At 54.3% G+C, this 21,995-nt stretch overlaps 8 protein-coding genes across 8 annotated transcripts; 5 read left to right on the top strand and 3 right to left on the bottom strand.

Moving 5' to 3' along the window:
- Nucleotides 1-465: 465 nt before the first annotated feature.
- J7T55_012833 (plp-dependent transferase) lies at nucleotides 466-2,082 on the top strand (the record flags this gene model as incomplete). The annotated part of the gene is made up of 2 exons (XM_053141462.1): nucleotides 466-823; nucleotides 908-2,082. 2 exons carry the CDS (start codon nucleotides 466-468, stop codon nucleotides 2,080-2,082), a joined length of 1,533 nt encoding a protein of 510 aa, XP_052995182.1.
- A 266-nt stretch (nucleotides 2,083-2,348) lies between these two features.
- J7T55_012832 (het-c2 protein) lies at nucleotides 2,349-2,942 on the bottom strand (the record flags this gene model as incomplete). Its single annotated transcript, XM_053141461.1, has 3 exons — nucleotides 2,349-2,643; nucleotides 2,712-2,830; nucleotides 2,925-2,942. 3 exons carry the CDS (start codon nucleotides 2,940-2,942, stop codon nucleotides 2,349-2,351), a joined length of 432 nt encoding a protein of 143 aa, XP_052995181.1.
- Nucleotides 2,943-2,998: 56 nt separating this feature from the next.
- J7T55_012831 (uncharacterized protein) lies at nucleotides 2,999-4,093 on the bottom strand (the record flags this gene model as incomplete). Its single annotated transcript, XM_053141460.1, has 4 exons — nucleotides 2,999-3,308; nucleotides 3,429-3,509; nucleotides 3,596-3,808; nucleotides 3,861-4,093. The coding sequence occupies 4 exons, from the start codon at nucleotides 4,091-4,093 to the stop codon at nucleotides 2,999-3,001; spliced, it is 837 nt and encodes a 278-aa protein (XP_052995180.1).
- A 1,108-nt stretch (nucleotides 4,094-5,201) lies between these two features.
- J7T55_012830 (phospholipase d p1) lies at nucleotides 5,202-8,130 on the top strand (the record flags this gene model as incomplete). The annotated part of the gene is made up of 3 exons (XM_053141459.1): nucleotides 5,202-5,342; nucleotides 5,598-7,845; nucleotides 7,958-8,130. 3 exons carry the CDS (start codon nucleotides 5,202-5,204, stop codon nucleotides 8,128-8,130), a joined length of 2,562 nt encoding a protein of 853 aa, XP_052995179.1.
- A 2,601-nt stretch (nucleotides 8,131-10,731) lies between these two features.
- On the top strand, nucleotides 10,732-12,071 carry J7T55_012829 (TfdA family Taurine catabolism dioxygenase TauD; the record flags this gene model as incomplete). The annotated part of the gene is made up of 3 exons (XM_053141458.1): nucleotides 10,732-10,887; nucleotides 11,037-11,769; nucleotides 11,824-12,071. 3 exons carry the CDS (start codon nucleotides 10,732-10,734, stop codon nucleotides 12,069-12,071), a joined length of 1,137 nt encoding a protein of 378 aa, XP_052995178.1.
- A 131-nt stretch (nucleotides 12,072-12,202) lies between these two features.
- On the bottom strand, nucleotides 12,203-13,739 carry J7T55_012828 (uncharacterized protein; the record flags this gene model as incomplete). Its single annotated transcript, XM_053141457.1, has 2 exons — nucleotides 12,203-13,199; nucleotides 13,468-13,739. 2 exons carry the CDS (start codon nucleotides 13,737-13,739, stop codon nucleotides 12,203-12,205), a joined length of 1,269 nt encoding a protein of 422 aa, XP_052995177.1.
- A 2,180-nt stretch (nucleotides 13,740-15,919) lies between these two features.
- On the top strand, nucleotides 15,920-18,224 carry J7T55_012827 (transcriptional activator protein DAL81; the record flags this gene model as incomplete). Its single annotated transcript, XM_053141455.1, has 2 exons — nucleotides 15,920-16,251; nucleotides 16,352-18,224. The coding sequence occupies 2 exons, from the start codon at nucleotides 15,920-15,922 to the stop codon at nucleotides 18,222-18,224; spliced, it is 2,205 nt and encodes a 734-aa protein (XP_052995176.1).
- Nucleotides 18,225-19,465: 1,241 nt separating this feature from the next.
- J7T55_012826 (uncharacterized protein) lies at nucleotides 19,466-20,583 on the top strand (the record flags this gene model as incomplete). The annotated part of the gene is made up of 2 exons (XM_053141454.1): nucleotides 19,466-19,539; nucleotides 20,205-20,583. 2 exons carry the CDS (start codon nucleotides 19,466-19,468, stop codon nucleotides 20,581-20,583), a joined length of 453 nt encoding a protein of 150 aa, XP_052995175.1.
- Between the last annotated feature and the right edge of the window lie 1,412 nt (nucleotides 20,584-21,995).

The raw sequence follows: 21,995 nt of genomic DNA, 5'->3' as shown, positions 1-21,995 counted from the left end.
ATATTGTAATAGCGACATTGAAGATACATGGAGCAGCGAATACTTTAAAGGGACAGTTACATGTGCTATGAGTTGAATGAGTCAGCTTTCAGTGCAAGATCGTATGATGTGTATTTGCCATGAGCAGAAGGGAGACATCGAAACAGACACTTTTGGAAAGGCGTTGTTGGATGCCGGCAACTCAAAATTTACATAGCCCACGCACGCCCCTCCCCGGTACACCTCCGATCCGGTCCCGGGCCGCTGCGGCCAGCTCAACATCTTGCACTTCCTCCTTCACCCCACGGATCGTGAGCTATCAACCATCAATGCTACAGATTACCACTTAGTACCCGGAGCGTCCAGCACATAGTATCGCTGGGTGCTCTCAACCAGATAATCCTACCACCCCTCGGCAACAAAGTGCCACGCTCCAGGTCCCCCTCACGACGAGCTCGACCCAAGACATTCCTGCACGCACCTAGGATGACACGAACATCCTCAACGCGCAGCTTGCAGCCGGCCGTGGGCGGAGACGCGGACAAGCCAGATACTCAAAGAGAGCTACCCTTGGACTTTGGCAAGGGCCTCCGGGACAGCGAGTTCCTCTTCGACAAGGACTATCACAACCTGAACCACGGCTCCTTTGGCACCATCCCCGTGCACATCCAGAAGAGGCTGCAGCACTACCAGGCCCTCCACGAGCGCCGGCCTGACCAGTTCATCCGTTATGATTTCCCTGCAATGCTCGACGAGAACCGCGAGGCTGCTGCGAGGCTTATCAACGCGCCCTCTGTGGACGAGGTTGTCTTTGTGGCCAATGCTACAGTCGGCCTGAACACAGGTCGGTAATTCAGCACTCCACTAATGGACCTCATCTCCCTTTCGTGTAGTTCTTATAACTGATGGTCGCTTTGCGGTGAACAAGTCCTGCGCAGCCTGCCCTGGTCCGAGGATGGAAAGGACGAGATCATCCACTTCAGCACAATCTACGGTGCCATCGGCAAAACAGTCGACTATGTCGTGGACTCAGCCTATGGGAGGGTTTCTAGCAGGTCCATCGAACTGACATATCCCATTTCTGACGACGCCATCATGGCCAAGTTCAGGCAAGCAGTGCACCAAAGTCGGCAGCTCAAGAGACCCCGCGCTGCGGTCTTCGACGTTGTCTCCTCCGTACCAGGCGTGTGCTTCCCTTATGAGGAAATGATCAGGGCGTGCCGCGAGCTCGGTATTCTGTCCATAGTAGACGGCGCTCAGGGAATCGGTATGATGAACCTAGATATGACGGCCCTGGACCCAGATTTCTTCGTGTCGAATTGTCACAAGTGGCTGCTAGCGCCGCGTGGGTGCGCCGTATTCTATGTCCCCTTTCGGAACCAGCACCTCATCCGCTCAACAGTGCCGACTTCTCATGGTTACATACCGCTGCCCGGCGCCACGTCAAGGGCAAATCCGCTGCCGCCGAGCGCGAAGAGCGCGTTTGTGAACGCCTTTGAGTATGTCGGCACCCTTGATAATTCGCCGTATTTATGTGTAAAGGATTCTATTGAATTTCGAGAGAGAGTGTTGGGTGGGGAGGGTAGAATCCAGCAATACATGCGGTCGCTGGCGAAACATGGCGGCGAAAAGATTTCGCAGATGCTCGGGACGTGGGTGATGGGATACGAGCACGGGAAAACAGAACGCTTCACGAATTGTGCCATGGTTAATATTGCAATGCCATTGGTGGTCTTGCAAGATACTATTTCGGATACCTCCGCGTCAGTGGTGGACGAGCAAGTCAAAACAGAAACGTGGCAGGTCAGCGCCCGGGGCGCTGCCCCTGTGTGTGCAGCAGAACTTCACTGCCATGGTTCTCAAGTGCAGGCGAGAGTGCGGGATATCCTTCTTCCGCACGAGGACGCTGAGAGGATCTGGAATTGGATGACGAAGGCGCTGGTGGACGATTATCAGACCTTTATCCCACTATTCTACCACAATAGGAGGTTCTGGGCCCGTTTGAGCGCTCAGGTGTATTTGGACATGGATGACTTTTTGTGGGCAGGGAAAACACTTAAGGTGCTGTGTGAAAGGGTGGCGAGACGGGAATATGGGTCGTGACGGCGCCTGGCCGAAAGCTAGCTCAAGATGCCGCATAAAGGATGAGGCTTCGACGGTGTCTCTCCAGCCATACTACATGTCGGCTGTGTGGGGGTAGGCGAATTGGAAACTGGACTGTGCTTGCTGTAGATTCAGCCGGGGTCATTCTCCGGGTTCTATAGAGACTGTGTGGCTGGCTATACATGGCCCCTCACCCAATCGACCGGCCAGTGAGCGACCATCCTCCTTCGACCAGCAGATGATAGAGGGGCGCCGGCGCGGCATATCTACCATTTGGCCTCCTTACTGTTGACAAATGCCTTCAGGATGCCGATGATCTTGTCCAGAGCGGCCAGGTACTGCTGCATGAGCTCGTTTACCTTGGCCTCGTCGTCACCCAGCTTCTTGTAGAAGTCGTTGCGCGCCGGGCAGGCGCTCATGGCGGCACTGAAAAGGGGCTTAACCACGAAGCTGTGGTGGGGCTTGAGGGTGGTGCCGTAGGCGTTGCGGAAGGAAGTGGCAAGCTCTTCGGACTTGTTGTTGACGTTGGCATTGAGAGCGAGGCACATGAACTCGAGGCCACTGTTTTCCATCAAGGCGGGCGTTTGTCAGCGGGCGGAGAGGTGGTCTTGAGGGGACAGGAGACGCACCGGGTCAGCCACAACAGACCCTCTGTTGCAACGTGCTTCTTGGACTTGAGCTCGTTGACGACAAGCTCCTGCAAGGTGGCGGATTCTGCAGTAGCCTCTGTGTAGCGTTGGTTGATTTTCTGGGGGAGAGCAAGAGTCAGCATCGGCGCGTGTGCTGGCTGTCTGGGTAGGGGTCCGTTGCAGGAAGGGGAGGAGACGGAGGCTTGTCCGTACGGTGATGTTGCCGTTCATGTCGTTCTTGACGAGAGAGAAGGTGGTGGGGCCAAGGAGGTCTGGCAGCCGGGCTGTTAGCTTCCAGGTGCGAGGTGCATCTGCCCGACGGGATGGGGTGGCGTGCCGAAGATGGGGGTCAGAGACTCGGCGGCCTCGATGAACTCCTTGGTAGCAATGGCATTGTTCTTGTCGGCGTCGATTGGGACGTCAACGAAGGAGCGCTTGAAGGTGTTGGCGTCGAAGAAGGTGCCACCAGGGGGGATGACGGGGGCGGACATGACGGCGGTGGTGTTGACGGTGTTTGTGGTGTTGGTCTGTATGTGCTTGCTTGTGGTGTTGGTGTCGGCGAGGCAGAGGAGACAAGAGTTGGAAGAGGTCGAAGGTCTATGGGAATTGTGGTGTGGGTGTGGTACGGTATGGTGTGGTGTGGTGTGGATGTTCTGGAGCGGGAGTTAGAGACACATGGCAGTTCACCAAACCAGCTCATCAATGCATTGGACGCACAATGCACCGCAGTCGAGGCGCGACTCGACACGGATGGAGCTCTCCTCCCCTCCTCCCCTCCTCCCCTGGCCCACCCCCGAGCTTGACCGCCCCTCATCAATTGGCCTCAGAGGAACGGTACATGCTGTAAATACCTACCTGCATCCCTGGAAGGTCGGGTGGCTAACAGCGCACCGCAGTGAGAAGAGTGCAACGATGTTAGTCGAGGTGGACAGACGGTGAGCTTGCCGTTCATACTGCAGGTGTCCCCTGAATGGATCCTAGAATGCATTATCTGATCTGATCTGATCTGCGCTGCTCTGCGCTGCTCTGCCCTGCCCTGGCCCACCATGCCAGCATGCCCGGACTTCAGCCTGCCCTGTCCTATGTCCTGGCCTGCTCTGATGATGGTGTTAAATACGCCATGTCCTGCTTCTGAGAGCCGTAGAACACAACGTTAGGACCCTAAAGTACAGTGCCGTAGTGCCGTGTGCCATTGGTGCCGTGGTCGCGATGACGAGTGCCAAGGACAGGACAGGACAGGCAAGGCCAGCCAGGTACAGCAGAGACTGGGTGACTGGGTACTGTACAGTACCCAAGGCTGGGAAGTCTATCGAGCTTCCCTGAATCCCAAACAACCGCGTGTAGAGGATGATTGTCTTCCTTCCGTTGGGATAATCTCCCATGGGGCATAATCTCTTGTGGGACAACCTGTTGGATCAATGCCTCCTGTATTATGTCCCTACGTCGGTCATCATACTACTATGCAGTAGGTAGTGCAGTGGCATTCCTTCTCGGCCCTTTCTGGCAAAGAGCTGTGGTCTCTGTGAGGTGCATCTACGTGCCTTTACACTACCTAGTACAGTGCCAGGTCTATGTCTACCTAGGCACCTACCCACTGTGCCTTACCTAGCTAGGCACTTAGGTATCTATATGCACTGCGACGTAAGGTGGCACTTGGTGTTGCTGCAGGGCAGTGCGAGCTCGACGTCATCGCTTGCTTGCATGGCTAGACTGACTGCCTGGGAACCTGGGTACATGATACAGTATGCCCAAGGACCAAGATACTCAATCAGCCCACCTGGGCAACCTTGGAAGGTTACAGTATCTATTCGATGGCTTGTAGGCAGCATGTCTCACCCAGCCCACGTAGGTCTGTAAAGAAATGAATATTCTCGATACTCATATAATCAATTGCTAGACTACGTGCTGCAACGACGGAGCGAGAGAGAGAGAGAGACACCCGAACAGGCTTGGGTCACCAAGCTGGCACTGCCCACCGTATCCCCCAAAGTCCACAGCCCAGCCAAACCCTGTTTCAGGCACAGCTCGTGCATACCGTTACATACGTGCATGGATGTGCTATGTGCCACCGTCGCAGTCACCCCTGCCAATTCCCCGGTACTGTGAGCGACCCATCCACCCATCATCCATCATCCACCATCCCCCCACCACCTACCCCTCCACGCATATCCTGATTCGAACTTGGATGTACACCTGCTTTGACCCATGCTCTACGACTGCACCTGCATTGCACTCCCAGCCGCAGCCGCCGTCACGGACACGGGGAGACAGACAGACAGGCAGACAGACAGACAGACAGACAGACAGACAGACAGAGACACACACACACACACACTCACAGAACACTCACTCTGTCTAGACTACATATTGCGCGGGCACCCCGTCCACGCTTCCCCTTTACCTTCCCCTCGGGTCCCCTCCCTTCCTCAGCCGATCAATCAGCCCCGCCCCCGCCCTGACCATCCGAGTCTCTGTCGCCAGCCCCTCGTCATGTCTAATTCTCATCACGCACAAGGCAACGGGGCCAAGCACGGCGACCACGATGATGACCACAGCCTCAAGGAAAAGATCAAGCACCCCTTCCACGAGCTCAAGGAGAAGCTCGAGGGCACCCATCTCCACAACCTCAAGGTTGGCTTAACTCACAAGAAGTGCGTCCGCTCCCTCTTCTCCCAACCTAGTGAACCACCTACCTCTTCCCTCGCGCCTCATCGTCGCGCTGCCTGGCCCATACTGACACGCCCATTCTCTGCAGGCATCAGATTGGAAAATTTGCAAACTTGGTACACATCGCACTCCCCATCCCCGTGCCCCCCCCCCCTTTCATGATTAAAGAGAATCGCCATCTCAAAAAGCACTGCCATTGACCACCCGCCCTGGTGCTAGTTTAACCCCCAGCATCGCCATGACGAGGAACATGAGAAGGCCTGTGATGAGAAGCGCACAAACATCTGCGAGTCTCACCGCTTCAAGTCCTATTTCCCCGAGCGGGACGGCAACCTGATCAAATGGTACGTGGACGGCCGTGACTACTTCTGGGCTGTGTCCGAGGCCCTGGACAGGGCCAAGGAGGTCATCTACATCGAGGATTGGTGGCTCTCCCCAGAGCTTTTCATGCGCAGGCCCCCCTACTACAACCAGGAGTTCCGGCTGGACCAGATCCTCAAGCGCCGCGCTGAGGCTGGTGTCCAGATCTATGTCGTGGTTTATCGAGAGGTCGAGGCCGCCATAACCTGCAACTCAGCTCACACCAAGCATGCCCTCCAGGCCCTCTGTCCCGAGGGCTCTCCCGGCTACGGCAACATCAGGATCATGCGACACCCGGACCACAACGTCTTCGAGAACGCCGCCGACATGACCTTTTACTGGGCACATCACGAGAAATTCATTGTCATTGACTACGAGATGGCTTTTATCGGCGGTCTCGATCTCTGCTTTGGCCGCTGGGACAACCACCAGCACCAGCTGTCCGACCTGCACCCCGAAGGCATCCAGAACGAGATGTGGCCCGGGCAGGATTTCAACAACAACCGCGTCATGGACTTCAAGAACGTCGATGACTGGAAGCAGAACGAGGTCAGCAAGGCAGAATATGGCCGGATGCCGTGGCATGACGTCGCCATGGGCCTCATCGGGCCCTGTGTCTACGACATTGCAGAGCACTTCGTCCTGCGCTGGAACTTTGTGAAGCGCGACAAGTACAAGCGCGATGACCGTTTTGACTGGCTTGAGCTGCGGGGCCGTCAGGGTGAGGACGAGGACCTCGTTGGCGTCCAGCGGCCCAAGCATCCTGTCGGCGACTACGTTGTCCACCCACCCACACCAATGGAGTCCAAAAATCTAGAGAACCGAGGCTCGATCCACGCTCAGATCGTTCGGTCCAGCGCTGATTGGTCAAGCGGCATCCTGACGGACCACTCCATCCAGAACGCATATTCTGAGATCATACGTCAGGCAGAGCATTATGTCTATATTGAGAACCAGTTCTTCATCACCGCCACTGGTGACCAGCAAGCCCCGATCCACAATACCGTCGGCCGAGCTATTGTGGATGCTGTGGTCCGTGCTGGGAAGGAAAACCGCAAGTTCCGTGTCATCATCATGATCCCTGCCATCCCGGGGTTTGCAGGCGATCTCCGGGACGACGCTGCTATCGGCACTCGAGCTATCATGGACTATCAGTACAAATCCATTTGCCGCGGTGAGCACTCCATATTCGAGCAGGTCCGTAAGGAGGGTGTGGATCCCACGCAGCACATCTTCATCTTCAACCTCCGCAGCTACGACCGCCTCAACGTGACTCCCGCGGTGAAGAAGCAGGAGGCCGAGTCAGGCGTCAAGTATCAAGATGTCCAGCGTGCCGAGGCAGAAGAGATCATGGGATCCGGCATTCACGGCACGACAGATGTGCATGGGGAGAAAGATACCCACATGGGTCAGAAGAGTAAATGGCAGGCCCTGAAGACCCACGACCAGGAAAGCACTCAGAGCAAGGATGAGGCGCAAAAACCTGTAGATCAAGAGCATACAGAAGATATCAAGAGGCGGTTCGCAGAGGCCATGCAGGAAGGCCAAGACGAGTCCAAATCGTCTGCCAGTGTGGCTCATTGTGCCATGGCGAGCACGGGCAAGCTACTCGGCGAGATCTGGGAAGGCGACGAGGAAGATGAAGTCAACAACTGGATCCAGGAAGAGCTATACATCCATGCCAAGCTTCTCATTGTAGATGACCGCATCGTGGTGTGTGGGTCGAGCAATCTCAACGACCGCAGCCAGCTTGGATACCATGACAGCGAACTCAGTATCGTCATGGAGGACACGCACAGGATTCCATCCGTCATGGACGGCAAAGAGTTCGAGGCTGGGTACCATGCCGCAACTCTGCGGAGGTATCTTTGGCGGGAGCACCTGGGGCTTTTGCCGCCGCAGGTGAATGACGCAACCGACGATCTGAACGCACGGCCACCGGGAGAGACCACGATGAACGACATCTGGGACCAGGGCGAAGCAGCGGAGAGCTACAAGTTCGTCGAGGATCCGTTGAGTGACAAGTTGTGGGAGACATGGACGGAACGGGCCACTGTGAACACAAAAGTATTCCAGCAGCTGTTTCATGCTGATCCTGATGACCACGGTAAGATTATTCCCTTATGCTTGCACGTATTACGAATGTAAAGGATGGCAACACTGATATACAGAGGCAGTAAAAACGTTTGAAGATTACGATACGTTTTTGCCGCCTAAAGGTGTCAAGGCAGGCCACATCTTCGACCGTATGCAGGACCCCATCGAGATACGTAAGAAGTTGGACAAAGTGAAGGGTCATCTGGTATGGATGCCGCTCGAGTTTTTGAGGGATGCCAACATGGCAGAGACCGGGCTGCAGGTCAATCAAATCACGGAAAGTGTTTATACCTAGTCCACAGGCATTGGGGGACTACCGACTGCTTGTAATGTATGTGTTAATATTGTAATTGTTTAATGGATCCTACTTAGCCACAGAGGAAAATGGATAGACCCACACCCTCTGAACATTGATTTCATGCTTATAGCTAGAGATTCCAACTTTCCCTCTTGATACGTTATAAAATGCGAGCTGGACATAGGTCGCTCTGGCTAGGTCTTCTGGATTCTTGCTCCTTCTAAGGTTCGTTCTGATTCCTCTTGTTCTTGTTCTTTCTCTGTTACAATAACTTTGTATTTGCATTTTTTACCTTAATTTGTTTTTGCATTATAAAATATTGTAACCCTTTTTTTAGTTAAATGATTATAAATATATTCAGAGAATAAGAATCTAGGTTTGTAATTACTTGATTATGGAGGAAACTATATACACTTGTTTCCTCTGAATATAGATTTGATGCTTATAGCCGAAGGTCCCAATCATCTTGTATGATGTTGGTAGCAGCAAGCTGTCCCTCGATGGTGGAACATCCACTATCGGAAAAGACCAAACCGTCTCTTGCTGGATCTTTGTATGTCTGTCAAGGCAACACGCCTCATCGCATTACCAGTCGCTGTAGAGCAATCTTACAGACTCGTCCCTTCAAGATTCTCGTACTGGATAGCCTTCTATGGGGTGACTTCCTGTAAGATAACCCCCCGCCCCTTTTAATTGATCACCTCCTGTAAGATAACCTTCTGTGAGATAACCTCTTTTTGAAGATCATTTTGTGGTAACCTTATAATTATGAACTTATACGTTGCGCCGGACTGTTTCCGCCCCTTAATGCTTCGCTAGACTATCAGGAGCCGCTCAAAGTAACGCAGCCTGAATTTATTTGCTCCGAGAACTACAGGAACTGCGCTTTTAATTTTCTTTCAAACGCAACAGATGAAATAGAACATTTTCAGGTATATACATTATCACCTCTGAGTAATCCAGGACTTCTGTTTTGCTCTATGGGGTATGGATTTTAAGCATATTGGTGTATCCAGGTGTAGAACTCGGGCGCGCAAGGAAGCCTTGCGCGATATATCTAAAGCTTGAGGAGACTTAAACCGTCCGCCTTCTGATGCCACGTCAAAATGCTGCTTTGACTCAGATACTTCCAATTTTGTGCACTAATTACAAAACTATACAACTCGTTTTCGCAAGCCCTTGTGCGAAGTTTGCTGTGAGAGAGGATCAAACGCGTAATTGCTGCTATATCTTTCTTCCGGGTTATTGATGAGTCTGTGATAGATCGAGTGTACGATTGGCTGACAACGAAAAATCCCAGGCGAGGATTACCCGCGCTAAGCTCAAGTACTTTCCTATTCTACTGTTGTCCAATAAGTTATGGATGCCTCTCCGACAATTACTCATACTTCGATCACACTGTCAGATGTTTACACTAACACTTCTGAGGAATGACATTATTGACTCTCGCCATTGGCCTGGCTGCGTTGCCACCAAACGATGAGATCGATACTGTGGCCATCTAGCCTAGCAGTTATGCGATGCGTCCTTTTGAGCCAAACTGTCAGGAAATCTGTGTGATTTCAGGGTAGCTAGTGTGAGCGTAGACGCTGGACTTTGTCTAGAAATCGAAACCCTCAAGGACCTGCGCTTACTAGACTGCTGGGGCGAGCCTACATTTATAATTGCAATTCCCTTTGCATCGAACTTGTCGAGACTTGATCCTTGCTCTATTGGATCTTGTATGCATGGAAGGCAGGGAATTCGTCCCTAAGACATATCTAAGTACATAGTCTATATGGAGGACGAATTTTGTACAGGTGCCGGCAATTAGGGGTCCCTGCTCCAATTTTATCCCATGGCTGTTTCGCGAGGGGATAGACGCCTGACATTTCCAAGGGTGCCAAGGCCAGGTACTCAGGTACTCGAGGCCATTCACCCGGAGAAGCAGCAGAGGTATATCTTTTGTGATAAACGGCATTGCGTGATCCTCAATGACGACCGCCCGGGGCTTTCGAGTTGGTCGATGTCGTTGGAGCCGGTCCTATTGGTGCCGAGAACAGTGGCGGGATTGCGTGATATCGTCCTGCGATAGCAACATGGGAGCACCCACTCACATTACATGAGTCGTCGTTGTTTGCGAGAGCCGGATGGATATTCACGAGCATCGACATCCGTGTGCAAGGTGGGAATTGGGACCAAGATAGCATGGATGAATGGTCAAATCAACGCATAGCCCCGTCTTATCCCCAAATGAAATATACCTATCGATTGCTATATCACGCGGTACAAGACCTCTAGCCGAGGACCTAAAAATTCCGCATGGAAGGAGCGTGGGCTCTGCTGCATTAGACTGGATGCTCAAACGATGTCGGAGACCTGCGGCGGGCCACTGGGGAGAAGAGGGCACCTCGCGCAATCTGCCACTTCGATGGTGGTGATGGCCCATACCCCGCATGGGGTCATCAAGCTGCCCTCGGAACACTACTCGGTAGGTATATAAAGAACTCTTGCTCCTCTAGAAACCTTCATAGTGCACATCAAGCAAGAATTTCCCAACCCCCTTTCGCCCTCGGGAAACACCAATTTTGTACATCAAGTGCACGAATCCTCGCAAAAATGGCACCATCCGCTACCGAGACCATTACCGTCCCTCAGCCCCAACTAAAGCTACACTCGACCCGGTCCGGCACTGGTGACTATAAGCAACTACAAGCACATAGTGTCGACAGGGACGCTGAGGAAGGCAGAAAAGAGGGCATCAAGGCCGCCAAGGTGAGACAAGCCCCGACTCCGTCTGAATTCCTGTTGTCTTTTCGTACTTCCTCTGCACGACATCTTGCACATCATCAGCACGACCAGACAGGCGTAGGCAACTCGTAGCACTCATCTGCTTTACTGACACTTTCCCTCAACCCAAAAAGTATGCCAATTACCTTCCCACGTGGGATCCTAGCCAAAAGTATCCTCCCCTAACACCATTCGAACACTACGAGCACGGCAAGGATGCCGACACCTCCTTCAAGGACCTCCTCCCCGCAGATTCCAAGGTTGTCGACTTGACGCCAACCATCGGCACAGAAGTCCGCGGTGTCCAGCTTTCCCAACTCTCGAGCGCGGGAAAGGACCAACTAGCCCGATTTGTAGCCGAGCGCAAGGTCGTTGCCTTCCGTGGGCAGGACTTTGCTGGCCTGCCCATTAAGGATGCCTTGGAGTGGGGCGGGTATTTCGGAAGGCATCACATTCATCCAACATCCGGGTCCCCCGCTGGATATCCCGAGGTCCATCTCGTCCACAGAGCTGAGGGTGACAAGAGCCACGAGACATTCTTCGAGACGCGGACGAGCTCTGTCGCCTGGCACTCAGATGTCTCTTATGAGGCTCAACCGCCGGGGACGACATTTCTGTACATCTTGGACAAGCCCGAGACGGGAGGTGACACGTTGTTCGTTGATGCCGCAGAGGCATACAAGCGGCTTAGCCCGCTGTTCCAGGAGCGACTGCATGGGCTGCAAGCCGTGCATTCTGGTATTGAGCAGGTCAATGCCGCCGTCGCGAGAGGGAGTATAGTGAGAAGGGAGCCGGTGTATCATGCTCATCCCATTGTGAGAACGCATCCAGCAACAGGTGAAAAGGCCATTTATGTCAACCCACAATGTGAGTGTTCCTTGAAAGCCTGACGTAATGGACCAATGCTGACGCGGAGAGCAGTCACGCGGGAGATTGTCGGGTTGAAGAAGGAAGAGTCGGACGCGCTTCTGAAGTTCCTGTATGACCACTTGGCATACGGGGCTGACTTTCAAGCCAGAGTCAAGTGGGAGGAAGGCACGGTCGTTGTCTGGGACAACAGGGTGACTCAACACTCGGCGTTGGTGGACTGGAAGAACGGGCAGCGGAGACATTTGGCCAGGATCACCCCCCAGGCAGAACGTCCCTTCGAGACGCCCTTCAAGGCATGAACTCGTTTGCAATTCACGTAGACAAATTAAATCACGTCGCCCAACGATAAGTCCATCATAACTACTGGCCCGAACTGTGCTCGTGTCTGCTCGTGTCTGCTCGTGCTCGAGGCCTTGTCAGCCACCCATCTTCAGATTGATGGGACTGTGAGCGCCGCGTTCTGTGCATCTTTGCTCGCCAGCTTGGCCTGATTTTCTCCCTGCCCAGCCGGTTCGTCTGCAGCAGGGGATCTGCGGCGGTGGGGCTTTTTACGGCGCTCCCTCAAGCGTCGTTGAAAATATGTTTCTAGACCGCTGTCTGAATCACAGTCGCCCTCGAAGGGCGGCAGTGCTGGAGTCAGTGAAGCATGTTCGGCTGGGACTGGCTTTGGTGCAGCCGGTGCTCGCGACTGGCTGTCTGTTGTTGTCGCTGGCTTTTGGGTGCCAAGCCGCGCCCCGAAAGTTCTGGCCGAGTGTTGCTCAAGATTATCGGCATCGTAATCAAAGTCAACTTGAGAAGAGGCTCGTTGTGAAGTCAAGCAATTTCGTGAGGATGCCTGTTGAGGAATACCGCGCAACTCATCACTAGCATGCGCGGTCTTGGCAGAAGCTGGGGTTTGGCGGTGCTTGGCGGGGCTCTCTTCCCTGGCCCGAGAAGTGCCAGTGCCAAGGCTACTTGCTTGGCTATAGGTACTCAAAGCAGTCGCACGCGCCTTGCCGATGGAGGCAATGCTCGTCAGAGGTTGTGCCTTCTTCCGGGGACTGTTCATGAGACTGGCCAAATGAGTTCGTTTCCTGGAGAGCTGGATTTGGAATCGATCGTTATCCTCATCTTCAGACTGTGCGGCAACGGCAGCGGCAGCGGCTGGGTTTGAGGCCTTGGCATGCAACCTGGCTGTTGTAATGGCTCGGCGCTGCGAGACGGCCAAGGTAGATGCTGCTTGGCGCCGCATTACATCAACAGTCGGGGGGCGAGTGACGGGCCGCGCGAGAGTGCGGATGGTGTTGGGACTCAGCCTCTTGGCCTCGTCCTTCAGACGGCGGTACTGGGCGGCATGGAGATGTGCGGTAAAGCGGGCAGCAACAGAGTAGAATTCATCCTCGACCATTCGCCACCGGTCATCGTTGTCAAAGCCCTCGACCATGAAACTGTAGGGGAGTCAGCATCAACGGATGACGTGCATGGTTCTGTCTGCCGAAGAGACCAGACGAGGGGAGAGTCGAGGGAATGGAATAGAATGCTGGGCGGGGCACGATAGTAAATGGGATGTTGGACGTGGGACGTGGGACGTGGGACGTGGAATGGACATGGGACGCGGGAATCTGACCAGCCCCCCCCCCTTCTCTTCTTCAAGTCACAGCCAGTCAATCAGTCAGTCAGTCAGTCAGTCAGTCAGTCAATCAATCAGTTACTGACCTTTCAGGAAGCGGACCTTCAGACGATTGTGGGGGGCTTGAGGGCGGCGAGCCGGCTGAGTCGTCTGTGCGGCTTTCTTTGGGTCTGCGCATGTGTGGTTGTGGTGGGACAGGGCCTGACACAAGCGTTGAGCGAGCCGAAGGCGCGGCAGGTTTCGGGCGGGAGGGAGAGCTCCCAGGCGGTGGTGAGGCGGTTCTTGTCGGATGTAGACAGGTCGGTGGTTTCGTCGCGGATGGGCGGCCGTCGGGTTTCCAAGGCAGTGTTCTGCCCATTGTGGCGGCGACTTCCCAGCAAAGCAAGATGATGAGATCAGATCAAAAGCCAGGACGAGCGAAGAGACGGGCTGTGGGGTTGTGGGGGTTGTGCGACTGACGGTGGGCGGTGAACGATGGGCGATGGGCGATGGGCGATGGGCAATGGGCATTGGGCATTGGAGGGGTGATGGTTGAGGGTTGATGGGCGGTACGGGGTGGACACTTTCCAAGGTTGTGGCAGGCAGGTCGACTCGATTCGGACAGTCTCACATCCGTTTGAAGGTCAAGGGGAGAAACTCTACACAGTGCTGTGCGCGCTTGCTTGCGGTGGCAGTTGCAGTTGCAGTTGCAGTTGCAGTTGCAGTTGGAGTTGAAGTTGCAGTTGCATTGGCAGTGACAGTTGGCAGTTGGCAGTTGGCAGTTGGCAGTTGGCAGTTGGCAGTTGGCAGTTGGCGGGCAGTTTGCACTTTGCAGGCGAGCAATAAGCAGTGGGCAGTGGGCAGTAGCAGGCGAGGTTGCTGCCGTGCCAAACCATAAGTAATAAATCAAATAACCTAGGTGCCTGGGTCCCCAGATCAGTCTACAGTACAGGCAGGCCACCGCCGGCGAGCTGGCAGTCAGTCGGCAAGTGCAAGGTGCATACATAGCGTTAGCATGCTGCTGTGGGCTGTTGCTTGCGGGATGAGCAGAGGCGGGAAGCACCCCACCTCCACTCCTACTGTGTACCTCGACCTCCAACGCCCTTGCACCTCAATGTTGCACCTGCGCTTGACAGCTGTGGGGCCGCGGGTTTACCTGCCGTGCTGTCTACTGTAGGGAAACCTGCATGGTAGCGTAGGCACAGGCACAGAGGGCACCTCAGCTTGAACCCATCTCTGGACACACAAAAGGGCGGGCACACTGGCGCCGGTTCAAACTATCTACCTATCTACCTAGGTAACTCTACCTGGGTAACTCTACCTGGGTAACTCTACCTGGGTAACTCTACCTGGGTAACTCTACCTGGGTAGGTATTTCCTACACAAGCTGCCCAGTGCACCCGACCGTCTGACAACCGTCAAGCTTGCACTGTTGTGGATCCAGTAGGGATTACGTAAGCAGCCCAGCTGCAGCCAAACACCAAATCGGCTACGCCGTACGTACGTACGTAGATCTTTTAGCCAACACACACCCAAATAGTCAACACAGTCAAATTGCAGCCATACGCCTTCTTTTGGTGATAGCTGCGGTGTGACACGTTGACCAGTGGGCCAGAATACACACTGTCTTTTCATATTTATATATATATACGTCCGTACACTAGACTGCCTAGACTACCTGGGTACCTAGGTACCTTACCGTGCTTACCTAGCACGCCTACCACAGTAGGTAGCCATCGACCGTTTTGGACCGGGGCCCCGGACCCGGCCCTGACCCTGGGCCGCGGCAGGGGCGATAAGGTTTTGAGCCTCCATGTTGCACCATCACAGCGAAACACCCCGAGGCAGTCGACCCATGAGAGCCAAACACCACGAGACTCATTTCTCCACGTCTTGCATTTCGCAGTCCTGGCAGTTCAAGTCCCCCAAGTCCCCCCCCCCCCCCAAAGTCCCCACGTCCACACGCCCACCAGTCCACCACACGTCCACCCTGCATGCGCCCGGACCTTGACCTGGACCTGGACATGGACTTGGGAATCGTGCTATATACAGATCTGATCGGGAATCGGAATCCCCATGGCCAAACCGGCGACGGCCTTGACTTTGACGTCGACGTCAACAGGCTCCCAGCCTGGTACACTAGCAAATAGCAGACACAAGACGACTTGCCTACATACTACTAGTCCTGCGATACTACTGGTATAGTACAGCACGGCGCAGTAACCCAGCACCCGCCCGCCCCTTGTTCCTGACACAGGTGCTCTGATCCCTGTGGAGGATCCGGGAGCGGAACATTCGCCATGCTTCGCCTCACCCTTCTGGTCAGGCCTGGGTCTGGTCTGGTCTGGTCAGGCCAGATCTGGTCGTGTCTCGCCTCTCGCCCGTACACATACAGATAGATACATACCCCCACCCCCACACCCCTTTTCCCAGCCTCGCCTCCTGCGTTGTGCTCCGCGATGCTTCTGTCCGCCGAGCCAAGGGCAAGAGGAGACAAGCCAGCCAGCCAGCCAGCCAGTCAGCCAGCCTCCAGCCTGACAACCTCCCCCGATCCTCCCCATGGACCTTCTTCGAGACAAATGTCACGCCTCAGAAGCAAGCACCTGCTCCAGCCCTGACGCTGGCGCTGGCACGGGCGCCGCCGCGGGCCAGCCACACGCCGCGCACTCATCGCAAGCCACCCGCACCCGCGCCGACCGCCCCTGCGACACCTGCCGCAAGAGGAAGTCGAGATGCGTCAAGGAGCCCGGCCAGGACAAGTGTGTCTTGTGCTCCTTCCACCGTCGCGCATGCACCTACCTCGATGAGCCTCAGCGGAGGAAGAGGCCCAAGGCTGACAGCTTGGCAAGCATCTCCTCGACCCCAGAGCACCGCAGGCAGAGCTCCGATCCGTACGCCCCCGTCTTTCCTCGCTCACTCCTCCCCTAGCGGCCGGTGCCGCTCCCTCCCAGTGTGCCTCACGGATGCTGACCCTCACAATTCGTCCCCTAGTTCGTCCAGGAAAAAGCCGAAATCTGCTACTTCTCGAGATGACTCCCATGCCACGAGCCCCTCAAGTGCAAGGTCGCTTCTTGACTGCACCCTGGGCCTCCACGGCAGCACGCATTTCAGGTACATCGGCCCCAGTTCTGTGTACGAGGGACAGCTCCTCGACGTCTTGTACGGCCTGGTGGATCATGGCGCCGACGAGACAACTTCCAAGTTTCGCCGCGCCGACAACGCCATCACGTTCTTGTCGCGGCCAGATTCCAAGACCCTGTTCAGCGCCGACGACGACGACGACCTTGACTACGTCGAGTCGCTCGTCCGTCCACACGGGCCAGCACTCGTCAACCTGTACTTCAGGACAGTGCACCCGAGCTTTCCTGTGATCCACAAGGCCGTATGGCTCGAGAAGTACGCGCGCTCCTTCAAGGAATTCTCTCCGCCTCAGCTTGCCGCCTTCTACCTCATTGCCATGGACTGGTGGGAGTACGATCCCGATCTGTCATCCAAGGACAAGCCGGACGCGATGGCGCTGCTCAAGGTGGCCATGACCTCCTTGTCCGCCGTCATCCACCGCCCAAAGCTCTCTACGGTCCAGGCAGGCTTGCTGCTGCTGCAGAGGTCAGGAGGGGACTCGTGGGTGTTGACGAGCCAGGTAGTGGCGCTTGCGGAGGAGCTTGGGCTACACATGGACTGCTCCTTGTGGAATATTCCGGACTGGGAGAAGGGGCTGAGGAGGAGGCTGGCCTGGGCCGTCTTCATGCAAGACAAGTGGAGCGCCTTCACCCACGGTCGACCGTCACACATCACCCCAGGCTCCTGGCGCATCCCTCACCTAGCGCTCGACGACTTCCCAGAATCAGCCGCAGATGATGACGGCAAGGACGGGAGCACAGAAGTCGAGACAGGGCGGCAGGTCTTCATCCACCTGACACATCTGACCGAAATTATGGCAGAAACCCTCGAGGCTCTGTACGGGCCAAACCAGGTGCGCACAGAGAGCGTCTATGCCCAGCACGGTGTGCAGGGTCTCATGAACATGGTGAAGCCCATGGTCAGGAGGCTCGAGGCGTGGGCCGAGGAGATACCTCCGGGCCTAGAAATGGACTCTACGAAGCCGAGACGACTCTGCTCCAACGGCAACCTCCATCTGTCTTATTTCATTACCGAAATCATGATATACCGCTTCATCATGCGCCGAGTCACTCCCGACACCCTGCCTGCCGTCCGAGACATCGCTCGTGAGGCAGGTAAGGCCTGCCTTGAGAAGGCCATGAGCTTCGTCGAGTGCCTACGTCCCGAGCATCTGCAAGCCTTCTGGTGGTCCGCAGCGCCAAAGTCACTAGCCCTCATCAGGTCATTCGGCGGTCTTCTATGGGCAACCAGCAGCACCGAGATGGAGGCCGGCTTTTACCGGCAAAAGCTCATAGACTTCCAGTGGAGCTTGAAGGTGCGGTCCAGGGGGGTCGGCTTCGTGACTGCCGCCATCCGTGAGGTGGAAGACTCTCTGAATGACCCTGACATGGCTCACTCGCCAGTTGCAAGCAGTAGCAAATCACTGTACTATTCGTTGGAAGAGATGAGCGCCGCAGAGATGCCGCCGCAATCACAGCCCCAGGCACTCCCTCGGCACAATCTCACCCGCATGAATGGGCCCTTACCAACACCCCCGCAAATTTCGCCTGTTGAGCAGGCCACACCGCGGGTTGCGCCTTTTGATCCGGCCCTGTACGAACAAGCCCAGTTGGGGCATGGCCATCTGGATCCGTCATCACTTAGCTTCAGCATTATGGACCTCGATCCTACTGCGAGGCAGGTGTACATGGATATGACCGGGCAGGCTCTCTTCTACACGGACATGCCCATGCCTAATCCGTGACAGTTGCAGTGTCCAGGGTCTCTGGCGACGGCGACAAGGTTGCATCAACATTGCGTGTGCGATCTGTCTGGGGCAATTCCGGGGCGGCGTGATCCACTCGCATGGGAATGGCCGTCCTGCCGTATCGCGTCTCATGCGTAACGCAGACGCGCGGTAGATATTTCGTTCAGAAGATGTCGTGATACCCCACTCTATGCCATGTCGCTCTTGCCATCCATCCTGGGTACGTGTGTGATAGTGCCAGGTGCATTCATCACAGGTGCGCATACAATCGGTCAACGCCATACAGGAGCACACTAAAAGGGCGTTAATTAGGATGTTTGGGCGTGGTACGTCTTCTGCATCTTCTTGTACATTTTCATCCCCAGTAGCTGGTCTCTGTTGGGAAGCTGTTTGGCAGTTGGCGGCTGGGAGTTCACGTCAACCGGGTTTGACCTAGGTACGCCGCCCGCTGGTCGCGGCGGCAGCATCAGCCTTTGTCCTTTTTTTTTTTTTACAACCCAATTCAAAGAACACATTGAATCGTTGTGAACTTCAGGCATGTTTGCATTCAAGTAATCATGCTGTCTTTTTCGAGCATACATGACTGCGTCAAGGCCATGAATGTCATACAACGCGCCGTGTATGGCAATTCGGCTTCGTGATGACCGATTTCGTCGGCCTCCCTTGTGCTTGTCCGTGAGAAGGCGCATCTATGTATGTCCTCGCCCAACGCGCCAGTGCCAGCTGTACCCTTCCAATGTGCCTCGCCCCCAGTGAGCTACTATAAATGACAACTCTTTGCATGCGTAATTTACAACCCTGCTAAATGGTCTTTTCAAAAAAGCCTCCTATCTATACTGATTTTTTGGAGATCATTCGCAGTATTGCAGGGCCGTATTAGATAATGACCTTTTTCAATGTTGATTCCGAGAGTATAGTAAGTAATAAAAATGGTCCTTTTGAAACTCTATCTTTAGTTATTGTTCCAATATATGGAAGCCTTGCATGAAGGTCATATTGTTAACTTTAAAATGAGCAGGTGCAAGTGTTTTCGGTGTGTATTAGATCAGCACTTTCAAACAGGTCTAAGTTTTGCATAATCCAGAGTCGTGTCAACTCAGTGACTACTGGGTTGGAGATACTGGCCATAGGATGATCTGTCTTGTAGCCTGGAGGAGCCTGGGCCGCATTCATGTTTATTGATAGGCCAATACAGACATTTTCCCTAAGTGTCTTACTCTTTTTTGGTCCTACACAAGATGCCTATGACCCGAAGCTATGGATATTTCCTTCGGCACGGCCACCCCTCACACTGGATCTTGTGCGTCACGTCGTGAGTTTTGTATAGATCAGTAGATCATATGTGTGATGGCGACCGGGGATGGTATGGCTGTATGTCACGCAGTAATGCTTCCTGACATTTGGGTATTCTTGTATTGGTGACCGGGTCTTACAGGGCCGTGTCAGACTGTTGGGGGGCGCCACTGCAGGGATTGTGTTCGAGAAGCTGGCTGACTGGAGTTGCCTCAACATATGCGGTGTGGAACAGGACATAGGTTGATACGGCAGAGCTGGGATGTAGACTAGAAAGAGACTCTTTATGTTGGCATCCACAGCATGCTCATCTTTATAGATATGCTACATTACCAAATGTTTCGGCGTGCCAAGAACCTGGCGCCGAGCCATCGTGATCTGACGGGGAGTGATGCGAAGTTGGAGACAATCTGACCAGCTTCAATTGCCCTCCAATTCCTCGAAATTCTTTGCAGCTATGGCTTAGTTGAGCAGTTAGGGTCAAATTGCCCGTGCGCCGACGTGGTGGCAATTCGAAACACCCCCTGAACCCCTTGCAAGGCAGGATATCTCAAACGGCCAAGTCGGCAAATGCTGCCCCCCCCCCCGGTCCAGGTGTTTCTGCTCTCTCCCCAAGATCGTGCCGTAATGATGTGTTGCACGCCAACCTCTCAACACTTCATCATCTCATGAGGCTCTTCACAGTATCAAGAGCCTACTGAAAGAACCGGCCCTGCCGCCAGCACCAGTCCCGCTCTGCCCAGCTTTGCCCTCGTCGCCCACCCTCGTTGCTGTTCAGCTCTCTTCTCCTGCCATGCAAATCCCGGCCATTGCTGTCGTCCTCGTCCTCAATAGCCTGGCTATAGCAGCTCAGGTTAGCGAGCGCCAAACCGTCAACATCTGCCAGACCGTCCAAACCCAAAACGGCTGCATCCAATCCGCGTCGTTCAGCTCGCCCATCTTCTTCACCTGTGTGAACGGCCAGCAGACACTCTTCACTTGCGACGGGGGCTGTCGCCAAGAAAATGCGGCCAACTTACCGACCTGCGATAATGGGAAGTTATTCAATGGGACGATAGATTGAGGGAAACTTTTCAAATACAGAGGAAAACGGACTCACACACCCTCTGAGTATGCTGTTGAGTCATACGGCCAGAGACAATAACAGAGTCCCCCAAGAGTCAAACATAGCGCGGTAAACCGGTGATAATTCGAGTCCGTGGCTCAAGGCAAGGAGGAGTCACGATGTGCCTATTAAATCAGCATTCATCAAACGTCGGCCGGCTGGCGGTCATCGCGATGGTGTCTGGAAGTGGCTGTTGCAAGCTCTGCCTGTTCAAGGACGTACTACGAGATAGACACGCTGTTGTTCTATGTCTTTGAGCCGCCGTAGTACGTGGCATGAGATAAATCGAACACACCGTTGAAGCCGCTATCTAGTCTGGACACGAGCTTGAATTCTACATGATACAATACATACTTCCTTGTCACATCCCATTCCTCGCGGCCTGTTTACTCAATTTGCTAGTCTTAAAACCCCGCAATCCCTCACAAGGGTGATATTGATGGACTGGAACAGAACAAGGCCGAGGCAAGAATCGCTTAGTATGTGTGCGTGTCTTGAGGCCAGACGAACTGTCTCTAGCAGCAGAATCCATATTACTGGGTCAGTTAAGAAGTGCCTTATATGCAACGAGCACCAACTCAAGCGTGTTGGACTCTACGCTGGTAAGTCCGTCGGGCCCTCTGCATCGTTGATGTAGCAGGGCCTTCTTATGAACGTCAACGAGAAAAGAGGCGAGCCTATCCATGAACACTAACCGTGTATAGGCATAAATTTGCAACCAAAGACAGCCATCAGATTAAGGGCAGGTGATGGTGGTAGCCAGAGACGGTGTGTGATATCGAAAAGGCCATCTGTGTTTTCATCGTGCCCAAATCCATGATTACGTCCTGTCGAACCTATTGCATCCGGGTTCCACCCACCCCAGTTGAATCCAGGCAACACTATGCGAGGGCCAATCCATACTGCAGAAGTGTGGGTGCATCCATTTCCTCTGTAGTTCAACTACCCCTCGCGTCAAATATGCCGAGCTAGGCACAGCGAGTCCACAATGTGATGCACTTACTGCGACCGTCGGATATAGAGCTCAGCACTCATTTCCGGTCTTACGTACTTTCTATTAAACTACAGAAGCAAATGAATGTATTCATCCACACCCTCTGAAGTACGGACTGAGCTATTTAGCCAAGGACAACAACTCCACGCTGTTCATTGAACTTTTTACCGGAAGAGCGCTTCTGCTTGTGTTTTTGTCCAGTATAAGTCCAGCATGACCGCCAATGGAAGTCCGATGTCTTAGCCTCCCTATCTGGACCTTGGCGGAGATGCTTCGTCCTTCCTGAATACCCTTGCACGAGAGAGAAGAACATTCTCACCTGACGGCCTGGACCAACGGGCAAAAGGATGCCCCGCTCCTTCCTCTACTCTTCTTC

The sequence above is a fragment of the Diaporthe amygdali genome, assembly GCF_026229845.1.
Source record: "Diaporthe amygdali strain CAA958 chromosome Unknown NODE_9_length_1275696_cov_64_842800, whole genome shotgun sequence".
NCBI lineage: Eukaryota > Fungi > Ascomycota > Sordariomycetes > Diaporthales > Diaporthaceae > Diaporthe > Diaporthe amygdali.
Note: the sequence above shows the minus strand (reverse complement) of the source record. Positions and strands in the feature narration are given on the sequence as shown.